The sequence below is a fragment of the Micromys minutus genome, assembly GCF_963924665.1.
Source record: "Micromys minutus genome assembly, chromosome: 13".
NCBI lineage: Eukaryota > Metazoa > Chordata > Mammalia > Rodentia > Muridae > Micromys > Micromys minutus.
The window spans coordinates 10,874,595-10,889,456 of record NC_137982.1 but is presented as its reverse complement, the minus strand read 5'-3'; the positions used below and the strand labels follow the sequence as shown (position 1 = coordinate 10,889,456).

Here is a 14,862-nt window from a genome sequence, read left to right as displayed (position 1 = left end):
GCATCCACTTTTAGTCGAAGTTCAGATGTTATTAGTTGAGTATGTGTACATTGGTGAGATTCCTTTCTGCTCCGTTTGGTGCTCGTCTTTCAGCTGAAGACTTGGATTAATTGCACAAACTCATGACTGTTTTTTCCCTCCTCTGTCATGGTATTCAGATGAGTTCCGTTGTCAAATTACACTGTGCCGCAGTTAATCCTTCAGTCCAGTCAGTAGTCCTCAAAAAATAAACACAAAATCCAGGGTCTCTGTCTCGGAACACTCGTTTTCCTCAGCTTTCAAGTTGCCCATTTTCTCCTCAAACAGATGTAGTAACTAACTTTCTGGGTCTAGCATGGTAAAAACCTTGGTTGTACCTCCAGCCTTAGAGACTTCAGAAGGTAGACCACTGGCTCGTTACCATGAGTGTTAGCAGTCTGTCTTTGATCAAACACAACCCTCTCATTCCCTGCCCTGTTCCCTATCACACTTTTCTATCCCAAATCAATCCCCCCCCCCCCCCGTAAACCCACTGAGTTCATTTAGTGCTATCAGTATGTGTGTAGATATATGGTTGTCTACTGGAGCATGGTGTAGCCTCTCGGGGCCTTATCCCTGAGGAAAGCTGAGTCTTCTAGCATCCATCAGTTTGTAGCTCTCAGTAAAGTAATTTTGATTCCAAGAAAGACCTTCAGCACATGGTAAAAGCCCTTGCATGAGTTTGGGTGTGGAGGCATATACCTGAAACCCATTTCAAGAGGCTGATGTAGAGGAATCTTAAGTTGCTAAACAGGCCGGCCCACAGGCAGTGAGTGATTTTTTTTAAGTGCATGAAATATTGTTGATGAAATCGCATCTACTTGGCCTCAAAATACCACTTCATAGATTATCCGTGACATGTAGTGAGAGAAAGACTTTACGGTGGGCCATGGGGAAGGAGAACCAAATCACTCTTAAATGTTTTTCTTGGTGACATATCCTTCACATATCCTTCCTGGCCCCGAATATAATGATATGTAAAACAATACAAGTTCAGCATGCCTAAAGTAATCTCTCAGCTAGTTCTTAAATGCCTGAAAAACTCAGTCCCACGGGAGTATACAAGTCTTTAGTCCATGAGCTGTAACCCAGCTCTGCAGCATACTTTCCTACAGCTAGAACAAACTGGGGAGCTGATAGTCTGAATGTTCTTCCCTCATTATAAAATTCCCGAAGCAGACATGGAGAGAAGAGATGCTTTGTGTTTAGACAGCTAACCCTGAGTACTTAGTGCCAGCATGAAAGAAGAACCCCTCGCCTTTTGAAAGCCCACTTACGAAGACATAATTCACATCTGTAAAGTTCGCCTGTTTTAAATACACCGATTCAATAATTCTAAAGTGAAGACCCACCACTGTGACTGGTTTTCTCATGCTTGTTTGTATTTGGTCTCCATTCTCAGCCCTCGCTCCATGGGATTAGCACCTATCTTTGGTCTCTATAGCTTTAGCTTTGCTGGATTCTAAATGGTTCAATTTTACTACGGATAGTTTAGTAAAGGGGGGGGGGGGGAAACCCATGGAAATGGAGTCAAGGCTAAGGAATTAAAGTGAAAATAAATCACTCACGGACTAGGGCCAAGATAAAGGGTCCTAATTATCTCTTGAGTAAAGGGGAGGAAGAGCTGACACTGGAACAGCGCTGTCTGTGAGAGGAACAGTATCTCAGCAGAGGCCTTTGGAAGCGGTAGACACTGCAAACACTGCCCCCTGGGGGGGGGGCGGGGAAGCACACCCTCACCTCTTGCCACTTATAAAGGGACCATCCTAGAGTAGAGCAAAAATCTAAGTGTGGAAGTGTGGGACCATGAAAGGTAGCCTGGTCCCCAGTAGAGCCAAGACTAGAAACCCTGGAGACCCTGAGGAGACACTAGGAGCTTCCTCTGCTCCTGGGCACTAGGCCCCTGTCACTAGCTGCAGCCCCCCATAGATTTGTGGCCATCAGGTTTTGTAAGGGCAATGCCCCAAGCCCCTCCACATGTAGATGAAGAAAGGGACGTGATCTGTGAGATCACATAGGCTCAAGACAGAGATCATCATTCTATTGAGGTACTTAGAGGCTTGGAGAGCTCAGCCAATAACCTTTTTTCTCCCCAGACACTCCTTCCTGTAAAAGGTATTTAATTTCAGGCCCACCCCAAGAAGTGGGGTATGGTTTTACACCTCCAATTTCCACCGTTGCAGTAAATGATTTGGATCCACAGACTGTCTTTTTATCGGGGTCCACCGTGGGAGCTGCTGTCTAATCTCCCATATAGGGCCTCTCTGCAGTCCCACCCTACCAACTCCACCGCTGTCAAGCCAAGGACTCTCCAAATGGGACCAGCTAGAACTCCCCCACCCCCACCCCTGCCCCCAGGCTAGATCCAGCCCACAATCCCAGATTGCATTCTCAGCTCTTCCAGACTTCCAACAGCGCCTGGATGTCAAGAACCTGGATACTACAACCTCTTCACAGATCTCGGGACCCCTCAGACTGCACTTTCCCACCCGTGAGCCGTGTCCTGGGGCTTTCCCACTTCTGGCGACAGTGTGGGTTAAGTGCAGTAACAAGTCCTGCGTCGCTAAGCAGCGGAGCCCTGTGGTAGAGCAGACTCAGGACCCACAACTCTACACAGAAGGGCAAATCTAAAACTAGCATACTCGTAAGTTAATTCAATTTTGAACATTATTCTTTACTTTTTTTTGTTTGTTTGTTTTGTTTTTGAGATGCTCTCTTCTCTTGGCTTCTGTCGTAGTTACTTTTCCGTTGCTGAGATGGATGTGATATTTTCACATTAAAAATAGAATTTGGGGGACTGGAATGATGGGTCAGCTGTTAAGAATACCAATATTGCAGAAAGTGCAGCTTCAGCTTTCAGTATCCCATGGCAACCCACAACCACCTGCAACTCTAGTTCCAGAGGACTCTGCTGATCTCTGAGGCTTCCAGCATACACACACACTGTGTGTGTGTGTGTATGTGTGTGTGTGTGTATCTGACACATACAAAGGTTGAATGCACTCCAAAATTGGAAAGTGAGGCCTATGATGGAGATGTGAATTTGGTTGTCACCTGTAGAGAAATCACAGCAGAGGTGAGTTTATTGCTCTGAAGGTTCTATTGACATCTAGTGGGTGGAGGCCAGGTTTGCCCAGCAGCCTGTGGTGCTCAGGGCAGATAGCAAAACCCCACCAATCAATCTACCCTGCAAAAGTGCTGTTGTCCAGAAACATTAACATTACCTGAGCTCTTTTTCTTCTATTTGTCACAAGTTAAAAGAAAGAACTTTGAAAACTGCAATATTTGAGAATGCTAAAGGTTTGTGTGCTAAGTTGCACAAGCATTGGGAACAATGTGAAATTTGACCTGAGGAGTTGTTTGGGCTCCCAGTGTTTGCTACCTTGTTTGCTTCACTCCTGGAGATAAAGTGAGTCCATGCACATAAAACAATCCGTGTAAACTATCCTTTTGTGAACAGCTTGAGACCAGCACATTACAGACCCATGGAGGAAGCCTCAGGGTGTGTTTTTTACTTACATGGTTTAAGTTTCATTCAAAAGATGGCAAAAGCACTGTTTAAATTAGATTCATCTTTCAGAACTCAGCAGAACCCTTATGCAGATGTCCTGAGATGATGCACTGGGTGGCCAAGACAAAATTGGTCGCTTTACATCACTTCGGGGACACGTGGTAAGAGATGCCTTCGGAGAAATTTGCACATCAAAATCTGCTTTGTCCTCCTTTCTCTCCCTAACTAGTATAAACGTGTTGTAAGCTGTAGCTGGGCACCTTGCCAGTTGGCGACTTCCAGGGAAAAATCTTCAGCTTAACCGTTATGGCCCCTGATAAGTTGACCAGGCTTCAGTGGATAGTCCCACAGCCATGCATATATGGACAGCACAAATTAGACCCAGCATGATAAATGTGTGTATTAATGTATATGTAATATATGTGGTATATATATATATATATATACCAGCCCCTCTGGGAGGGGCTGGAAGGGAGAAGTGTGGTGTGAAAATGGTTGAAATACATTATTTGCATGTATAAAGTCTTAAGGAATATATTTTTTTTAAATGCATTTTAAAATGGTTGGTAAATAGGACCTTAGGAATGCAAATTAAATAGTGCTGACACACACAACATTGACATTTGTTTTCTTGCAAATAGCAAATATATAGGGAGATAGAAAAAATGATAATAAAGAAATATATGGGGATTGGGGATTTACCTCAATGGTAGGCCCTCGGATCAGTCCTTAGCTCAAAAAAAAAAAAAAAAAAAAAATATATATATATATATATATATATATATATATAATTAAAACACTTTCTGCATATAAAAATTATGAAAATAAATTTAATTAAAATCTTAAAGGTAAAATTTTATTTACATATACATTTATTTACAAATACATTTGCCTATGGTTTTATTTACATATAAATAACTAGAGTAGTTGCTATAGGAATCTTTGTCTTCAGTTCTTACAGGAAATCTGCTTAAATCCCACTGAGAGGTATACATTTTTTTAAACAAAATACATTGTGTTTGAATCAATGCCAATTCCCAGTGTGTGGATGTGGGAGTGTGTGCATTCCCTGCTAAATACTCAACTTTTGGGCTACTTAGAAAGGAATGCCAGCATCCTCAGGTGACATGGTCAGAGCATTGCCCCTTCTCTAGGCTGGCAGACTGAGGAAGCATTCCTTGTTCCTCCATGGACGATGTCTGTTGTTCAGACTGTTTCCAGGACCAAGGATGCCATCCGTCAGGTGTTTTCTAAGAGAATCACCTTGTCAGCCTTGTCCAGTTCAGGCCCATCCTCAAGTCAAGTCAGCATGAAAATATAGGTAGGTTTCTGTCAATATCAGCAGCAAGTAGAACCCATTAGGTATTATCAAGGTGTGGAGGTTTCAGTATGCTTGGCCTATGGGAAGTGGCACTATTAGGAGGTGTGCCCTTGATAGAGGAAGTGTGTTACTCTGGGGGTGGGCTTTGAGACCCTCCTCCTAGTTGTCTGGAAATCAGTCTTTTCCTGTCTGCCTTTGGATCTAGGTGTAGAACTTTCAGCTCCTCCAGTCCCACCTCTGCCTCAATACTATCGTGCTTCTCACATGATGGTACTGGGCTGAGTCTCAGAACCTGTAAAGCGGCCCCAATTTAATGTTTGCCTTTCTAAGAGTTGCCTCAGTCACGGTGTCTATTCCCAGCAGTAAAATCCTAATTAAGACATAAGGTTTGAAACTACAACATCCCCAAACACATGTCAAGGGCTTCTTTGCCAACTGATGTGTCTAGCAACAATTTTGGAATTTTGGTTTCTTTAAAAACACAGAATGTGTTTTCGTTTTAATCCCAGATGTGGGGTGGGGGGTTGCTTCGAGCTGTCCACGGCATCTGACTATCGTTTGCCTCATGCTCTAGCTACAGATAGTGTCTGCAATTGTGTGACATTCGGAATTCTAGGGACTTTTCAGAGGATGCATAAATGTGAGGGCCCCTAGAGATATGTGGGTGACTGTTGGTCCTTTAGGGAGGTTGGTTGCAGTTTGTTAGTAGCCATGGTCAAAGAAGAAACAAAAGGAAAGAAATTAGATTTAGTGATCTTTATAATTGTTCTCGCCCCTGTCTCCTTGTATCTCTCCTATGTAGTTAGTGGGTGAAACAAGGGATTCGGGGAAATAGAGGGTGAGAGAAAGAAGACTCTACAAAGTAGCAAAACCCAGCTACAGATGGGGCTTCATGGGAGAAGCTGGATCATGAGTGCTCTGACCTATCAATGGGTGTTTCTATTATGGGGTCATAATTTGATGGCCTTATTGGAAGGTGTTAAGGGCTTACAAGATGGGCTGGTTTATTTATGGAAGTAGATGACCAGAGGCATGCCTTTGAAAAGTATCTCCTGTCTGATCCCTGCCTGTCATCGGCTCTCCACTGTGCCTGACCCAGAAGCAATGAGGACTAGTGGCCATAGGCTGAGAGCCCAGACATCATGAGCAAAATAATTCTCGCCTCCTTTAAATTGTTTCAGATATTTGCCACAGGTGTGCTGAACACCACCAGAACATCAGAGCAAATGAGCTGGACAGAAAACCAAAGGCAATGAGATCCCTGCTTTCTAGCACTGAGCCTGTCTTCACCCGGCCAGACTCCCTTGGCTGAGTTCTTATTTTGCATTATTTAAAGTGTCCTGGTGCAAATTCCTACACAATACCTTCTGCCTGTGTTCCTGGGCTTGAAAATGGCTGTTTCTGTTCTGATTTTGGTTGTCTTATGTAGTGATGCCTTTTTTTTGTGTTAATAATTAACACAACCTAGTCTATCCCCAAATTTCATGTTCACTTTATTTAAACGGAAAGTTAACTTCAAAGAGGTGACATATATGGTTCTGATACCATCTCAAGCCATGGGCTTTTGGGGAACACTTCTGTTTTTGATCTTCCTTGAACCAAGTTGGGGACAGGAGCAATCGTAAGTGAAGCGAAACATCTTTGATGTATGGTGTGTGCTAGCTGGGATGACTGATAATCAGACTGAGAATCTGATCATTTTGGCTCCTCTGAGACACCTGGTGTGAGAGCTCATCTGAATGAGAAAGTCCTGCCTAGTTAGAGTCAGTGAGTAGCTAACCTACAGCAGCTATTTGACCGCCACTGCCTGTAAGAAGGACAGAGGGATTATTCACTGTACTAGTCAACAAAAACTTGAGCAAAGACTACATGCACATGCACGCATGCACACACATGCACACACACACACACACACACACACACACACACACACAGAGTTGTCTTTGTTTTGTTCATTTGTTTGGTTCTCAGTTTCTTTGTGTTTGTTTGTTTGATACAGTTAAGCCACAGTTAGTTGGGGATCAGCTTCTTCTCTCTCTCTCTCTCTCTCTCTTTTTAACTTAGTTTGACATTTGAAATAATTTCAAAAAAAGTTTTGATCGTAATGTTTTACCTTCCCAAATTCCTCCTAGATCCTCCCCAGTCTAACTTCATGTCCTCTCTCTCTCTTCAAAAACAAACAAACAAACAAATAAACATAAACAGTATCGAGCAGTATCAGGGAGAGCAGGCTCCCACGGTTCATGCGGAGAAATATTCTGAATTCTTTCTACAGGGTCTCATTGACCCTTACTGGAAGTCAGTTCCTCACTTTTTTGTAAACAGTGACAAAGCATGTCATAAACGATGTGGGAATCACTTCATGGATAAATTGCTTGGTTCAATAACTGTCCGTTGAGCACTATTTGGCCCACAGTGAGGATGTGACCTGCAGAAAAGCTTTCCTGGAGCTTTTATTATTTAAGTTATAAGTTAAAATACAGCAGTATAACTTAATATTAAAAAATTGGCAGTTGCCTGCAATAATTCTAAGATTGGGTGATGGGTGCGCCCCTACCTGTTGGGGCACTTAAATGACTCAGTGTCTGAGTCCTCTGGGGTTAATATACTTCTCGTCTGTGTAATCTCTCTCCAGTTTTTACTCTTCAGATTAGATGCTGTTGTGATTTATTACTGTTGTTGTTTTTATAAGTTTCCACTTACTAAGATAATTAAGAAAAACTATACAATTTAACATTTGTATTTCAAACCAGGCATGGCGGGTGTGGGAGCACATGCCTTTGATCCCAGCAGGATGGAGGCAAAGGCTAAAGAATCTCTTGCTTTCAAGGCCAGTCTGATCTCCTAGGCAGAGAAACTCAGGAAAACAACACAAATGTGCTTCAGAGCTTGCCTTCAATTAGTATATATATCGAGCAAAACAAAACCAAGGAGTTAATGTAGACTTGTAATCTTGACCCTAATTATAAACATAGAAACTCCTATGTAAAATCCTGCCTCATTTGGCCTTGATCAAATGACTTTTGTTCACATTTAGCGTAGGAATAAAGGTCATGCCTGTGATGTCCCTGACTCTCTGTAGGGAGTAAAAAAAGTTCTATAAATATAAATTCCTATCAGAGCCTGGGACAGGAAAAGACTTGGTCACATGCGGGAGTTACTGCAGATTAGCTCATACTCAGGACCTGGTCCTTTGGAAAGACCTCTGGCTCATCTGTATTGTAGATTTACCTTTACCACTGATGTGACAAATGTCTAAGACCGTTTCCTTTCAACTACTCTAGTGAGTGTCATTCTTTCTTGAATAGTAACATGCTAATGTTTTATAGACACGCTCTTCCTTAGCTCACCACAGAAAGGTGACAAAACAGGCTAGGGAGCGTGACCTCACTCAGCCACCAGAAGACAGAGCTGGTGTTCAATGACCAGCACCCATTTGATATTTTTCTTCACTGGAGAACAATGACCCCACCTATGTGTTCTGGCCAACATGTTCTAGTTCTTGCTTTGTGTGTTTTTATTTTTATATCAGCATATGAAATGTTAATGCTTTATGGCCTTATTTAGTCCTCTTCAGGTAGAGTAGGCCAGTGACCCACTATTACTAACTTCTTAACTGCAAACCATATTCCCTCCTCTGTTTTTCAGAACTTAATTTCAAGTTATTTATTGTCAGAAACTATGCTGAAATTGTCATAGAGCACAAAATGAGTGTAGTTTTCTAATCATGACTATTAGAAAATACATCTACAGTGAGATGACTATGAACCAGGGGTACAAGAATGTGTCCCCGTCTTAGAGTTTCATTGCTGTGAACAGACACCATGACCAAGACAACTCTTAAAAGGACAACATTAATTGGGGCTGGCTTACAGGTTCAGAGGTTCAGCCCATTATCATCATGAAAGGAAACATGGCAGCGTCCAGGCAGACATGGTACCGGAGAAGGAGCTGAGAGGCCTTGTTCCAAAGGCAGACAGGAGATGACTGGTATCCTCAAGCAGCTAGGAAGAAGCTCACTTGCCCACCCCAACAGTGACACACTTCCTGCAACAAGGCCACACCCACTCCAACAAGGCCACACCTTCTAATAGTGCCACTCTCTGAGTCAAGAATATTCAAACCACCAAAGTTGCCAAAGCTACCGAGCCCTTTTCTGTTTCAGCATGTACATCTTTTCAACCCCATTCTTCTTCCGAGTTGGAGTTCCTGAAAATGTTACAGTCCAAGCTCATGGCCACACTGAAGCATTTGACACTACCATCTCTGTAAAAAGTTATCCCGATGAAAATGTGTGTTACTCTTCAGGCACTGTTAATTTATCACCAGAAAATAAATTCCAAAACTCAACAATCTTAACAGTAAGTATTTGTCTTTTTTTTGAAAATATAGAAATAATTTTTTGGTAAAATATGTATAATTTTGAATATTGATAACAGAGATCTGATCATTTGTATCAGTTTACTATTGTTTGATTATTACATGATTATCCCTAACTAATAACAATATGAGTTTATCAAAATTCCTTTTTTATATATTTGTTAAATGATTTATTTATTTTTATTTTATGTGCATTAGTGGTTTACCTGCATGCATGTTTGTGTGAGGTTGTCAGATGTTCTGGAGCTGGAGTTATAGACTGTTGTGAGCTGCCTGTAGATGCTTGGAATTGAACCTGGGTTCTTTGGGAAAATAGCCAGTCCATCCATCCATCCATCCTTATCTATCTATCTATCTATCTATCATCTATCTATCTATCTTTTTATCTATGTGGATGTCCCTCCATGAGTTTATGTGCACCATGTGTGTTTAGGTGCCCCAAAAGGTTAGAAGGTGTCAGATCTCCTGGAACTGGAGATCGTGAGCTACCTGATGTAGGTGCTTGGAACAGAACCCCAGGTGCAAGAGCAGCAAGTTTAACTCTGCAGGCTTTGAGTTAAACAATCTTCTAAACAGAATTTTGCTTGTGTTGCTTGAAAAGCAAACCATCCAAATGTTAACAATTTTTATTAGAAAATAAAATTATATCATTGTGGAAACAATTGAAGATTAGTTAAAAAATAATTTTGTCTATAAAATTATCACTCAAACAGTAAAGAAATGGGGCTGGAGAAATGGCTCAGAGGTGAAGATCACTGACTGAGGTCCTGAGTTCAATTCCCAGCAACCACATGGTGGCTCACAACCATCTGTAATGTGCCCTCTTCTGGCCTGAAGACATACATGCAGGCAGAACATTGTATACACAGTAAATAAATCTTAAAAAAATAAAAAAAGCAAAGAAACATAAACATGCATGTTAAAAACATTTGCCCAAACTTCAGTAGTCTATGGCTATACACATAATGTCCCAAACTAATGAAATTTTTGTTTTCTTTTTTCTCCTTTAAACAATACATGACCTCCTTCCTCTTTCTAGTGACAATGGGTGCTGTGTATGGGACCAGGGAGTCTGTTAGCTTATAGCTCCTGCCCTGAGGTATAGCTGCAGCCCCCAGGGAACAGCTCTCATTGACAATCAGGAGAGACATAGCAAGCTTAAGCAAATGACTTTTCTTTATTACAACATTTCCAGGCAGAGGATATAGTTCAGTGGTTGAGTGCTTGCCTGTCATGCCCAAGGCCCTGGGTTCAAATCTCAGAGCAATAAAGAATCATTTTAATACATTTATTTGGAGAAGTACTTGCAACCCATCTTATTAAACATTCTGATAACAGAATGCTTAAAACAGAATATTTAAAATCCATACAAATGAGAGGATGTCAGCTTTATAAGAGGCTCTGTCCTCCATAGAAACTGATGTTTCTTCACAGTGAAAAAATTCATAAGGATAGAAAAAATGAAAATGTTATTAAGGTCCTAGAGCTAGAGTAGTAGGAGTTTTCTAATATTTTAAATTTTTATGGCTTTATTTTGATTTTTTAAATCTTTAAATTATGTTTTTTTATTCGTATGTTTGCATGTGTGCTGGCATGAGTTATTGCGCACCACGTACATGCAGGTCCTATATGCTAGAAAGGCCAGTCAGATCCCTGGAGACTGTAGTTATAGGTGGTTGTGAGCTGCCTGATGTGGAGGCTGGAAAAGAAACTCCCAGGTCCTACACAAGAACAGCAAGCACTCCTAACCACTGAGCCATCCTCTAGTCCTTATTTTAGTTACTAAATATCTAAAAATTATAGGAGTAAATTTCTGCTTAATTTAAGTGTATATATACATATATATGAAATATTTACATATATTTCAAATTGGAAATGATTTTTCATTTCATTGTAAATAACAGAATATTAATGTTGTGAATCTTCCATATCTTTTAAACTTGAAAATTGTATATATTTGTATATGTGTGTGTGTGTGTGTGTGTGTGTGTGTGTGTGTGTGTGTGTGTATGATATATACTATGATTCATAATTGAGAAACATTGCTTGAAATAAACTCTAAACAGACATAGAAATTGTTCCATTAACCCTCTTGAGAATAACTGTAAAACAACTTTTCAATTACTAGGTCTATAAAAATTTAAAGTTCATTTCTCCCAACTATTACTTTCTCTACCCACTCCATTATGAAGCATGGCAGCCACTAGCCACATTTGCCTTCATATTAAAGGTAATTAAATGCCCCTGATGTAATACTTCAATTTCCCACTGGTACTAGCCATGTTATAAGTGCTCAAGTAGCCATGTGTGACAACTGGCTTCCATACTGGTCAGCACAGCAACTGGACATGTTTGCCTGTTTTTTAAAGATTTATTCATTTATTTTATGTATGCAGGTACACTGTAGATGTCTTCAGACACACCAGAAGAGGGCATCAGATCCCATTACAGATGGTTGTGAGCCACCATGTGGTTGCTGGGAATTGAACTCAGGACCTTTGGAAGAACAGCCAGTGCTCTAACCGCTGAGCCATCTCTCTAATCCCATGTCAGCCATTTTTTCCTCCATCTACTCCTTCCCACCTCTTTGTCCTCCAGATCTACTGCTCTTTCGTTTCCCGTCAGAAAAGAGCAGGCTTCTTTGGAATATTCACTGAACGTGGAATAACAAGATATACTAACATTAAATACAAACCCTCAGATAGCAAAGCAGGGAGAGGCAACCCAGTAGGAGGAAAGGGGTCCTAAGAGCAGACAAAGGAGTCCGAGATACGCCTCACTCGACTGTTAGAAGTCCCACAAAACACCAAGCCAACAACATGATAGAAGCTGTAGTTTGTTTTTTTATAGTACATCCTAGTGCAGAAAAATCGATAGATCTTTACTGTTTTCATTTTTTGTAATGATCTCATAGCAGTTGCTTTCAGTAATTAACTTTATTTCATGTTTCCAAACCCCAAATTATCATAGAAATGCCTGTCATTCCTTTGATTATCTAGGTTAGCACATTCAATCCCCATAGCAGTGAATATAAAGGTGATGATGTAATCACATGCACAGACAGAATGTGCGCATCTGTACTGTGACTGCAGAAGCATGTGGAGCAATGACAAGTGCCCAAGCTATCAGCCAGGATGTTAGGATATTTTACAAGGAGAATGGAGAAAGCAATTTATTCAGAAGCCAATGTGTAACCCTGGCTGTCCTGGAACTCACACTGTAGACCAGTCTGGCCTCAAATTCATGGAGATCCACCTGCTTCTGTCTCCCAAGTACTTGGATCAAAGGTGTGCACCGTTACACCTGACTCATTATTATTCTTTTATCTCAAGTGTACAGGTTTTTGGCCTGCATGTATTTTGGGGGTACCATTGTTTGCAGTACCCACAGAGGCCAGAAGAGGGCATAGGATCACCTGAAACTGGAGTCAGATGTGGTTTGTGTTACCATGTGTGTGCTGGCAACTGAACCTTTGTCTTCTGGAAGATCAAGCAGTGCTTCTAACTGCTGAGCCATCTCTCCAGCCGAGTGTATCTCTTTAAAAGAATACAATACTCAAGCTCAGTTTTGGTCTTAATGACATTGGAATTGTATTTATTATTATTATTATTATTAATAGTAGTAGTAGTAGTAGTAGTAGTAGTAGTCAGCATACTTTACGACATTACAGTCACACTTTCTCATTGGTGGATTTTGTTCTTGTCTTACAGATTCAGGCCAAACAGTTGTCTGACGGACAAAACTCATTTTCAAATGTGTATTTGGAAGTCGTGTCAAAGCATTTTTCAACATTAAAAATAATGCCAGTCACCTATGACAACAGCTCTCTCTTCATTCACACGGACAAGCCTGTGTACACTCCACAGCAGCCTGGTAGGCTATATGATGCTTCCTTCAGGGGAGAAAGTTGACACAAATGTGTAAAACTTTTAACATCTGGAATTGAGTGGAGACAATTTCTACTTAAGAGAAACTTAAACCCTAATGACGTTTACACTTTCAAGTAACACTTTCATTTTAATTTATAGAGGAACTGCTAAATAAATCACAAAATCGAAGGCCATTTAACCTGCCCTGTTAAAGAAATTGTTCATCAAAATATAGAAGATATAATTGCAAATACAATTTTGGCACTGGGAAATGATTTATCTTAAAATCTTGTTGCCTCAGGTACCTCCTGAAGGTGCCATCTTATAGACGGATCCCTACAGGACCCTGTAATTATAGCTTGCCCCGCCCTCCCCACCCCACCCCCATTCACGTCTTCACACTCTCTGTCACCCAGGGCCACCGCCTACATCCCAGGCAAGTGCACCGTCACTGAGGCACGACAGCCCTCTCTTGTTCTCTCAAAAGCTAAGCGTGTCCTCTGAGCACTGCATGAGCCTGGAAATTCAGGAAATTGTTGGAATTACTGTCTGACACACAGAAGGCACTTTAATAAGTCACATCTTCAACATTTGCCTCTGATATGCTGAGATTGATAGTCTAAGTGGACTAAAAGCTAGGCTAGAATCTATGCACATAGTAATCATTGAAAGAATAACAAGAATGTGGACATCTGTTACTTCTTTTGTGCTGGGTCAGGTGGAAACTGTTTCTTTGTATCTGTGAGTATCCTTGAGGCAGCGTTTCTGTTTTACTAATTAGCTAAAATTTAAAGGTCAACCTAACCATGAACAGAAAAGCCAGCAAGGAAAGGAGGCTACAGTTTGGAACTACAGGACCCGTGATATTACCTTTTGCCACATGCTGCTAACAGTTCTTTCTTAATAACTGAACAGGAAAGGTGGGTTTGTCCCCAGTCAGGATGCAGGATTTGAGGTAGATGGCATGGGAGGAAGGAACAGGGATATGGGGAGCCTACTGACCACAAATGTTACCTTATTATTACCTCGGTAAATAAGTTTTAATGGTACTTCCTTGTAAAGCTATCAAGTACTGACAAAGAGTAAAAACAGCATTGGGTTTGATACTATTTCTATTTTAGAGTGAGTGTGTGTGTGTGTGTGTGTGTGTGTGTGTGTGTGTGTGTGTATAGATCAGGACTTGACTGCAAAATGGTTTGAAAACCCTTGAAGAATGAAATTGTGTTACTGTGTCCCCAGAGAGCTGAGTTAGAAGTCCCACCATGTAGTTTTGTAGCTTAGGCAACTTCATTACTGAGATTTCAGAGGCATTCTGCCTTCTGGTCCACAAGTACCCTGAATTGTAGGTAGGGTGTTGTGTTTTAGCTGTACCATTTGGAACTGGGCATCCCATGGTCACATGATCTCTGAGTAGTTGATATACCAACATATATGAGGTAAATTTTAAAAGGCTTCAGTCCTAGATGAAGAACTAACTAAAGGCAGTCAGTCAATGGCTGATGAGATTGGGAGAATCAGCTTTATCCAAGGATGAGGCCCTGATAGCAGAGCAGATCCCGAATAGTCATCTCTAAACATGTATACATAGGAGTGACATAGCTGTGTGTGTGTAAATATAATAATAGAAAGGGGTAGAAATGGTGCACTTACATCATTACAGTGATGTGTTTCTGTGACAGAATGTTTGCCTAGCATGGTCAAGGAACCTAGCCGTTCTGAGAAGTTGCTACCATTCTTTTAAAGAGGGAAGAACAATCACAGGA

At 41.1% G+C, this 14,862-nt stretch overlaps 1 protein-coding gene across 1 annotated transcript in view; it reads left to right on the top strand.

Annotated features, from left to right (window-relative positions):
- Positions 1-6,382: 6,382 nt before the first annotated feature.
- The window catches only part of LOC308428818 (complement C5-like), a gene marked incomplete at both ends in the record, with an annotated part of 12,849 nt that continues 4,369 nt past the window's right edge, over positions 6,383-14,862 (top strand). The window contains 3 exons of the mRNA XM_080927386.1: positions 6,383-6,471; positions 9,016-9,211; positions 12,941-13,103. Coding sequence (XP_080783512.1) covers positions 6,383-6,471; positions 9,016-9,211; positions 12,941-13,103 — 448 coding nt within the window. The remainder of the gene's footprint in view (positions 6,472-9,015; positions 9,212-12,940; positions 13,104-14,862) is intronic.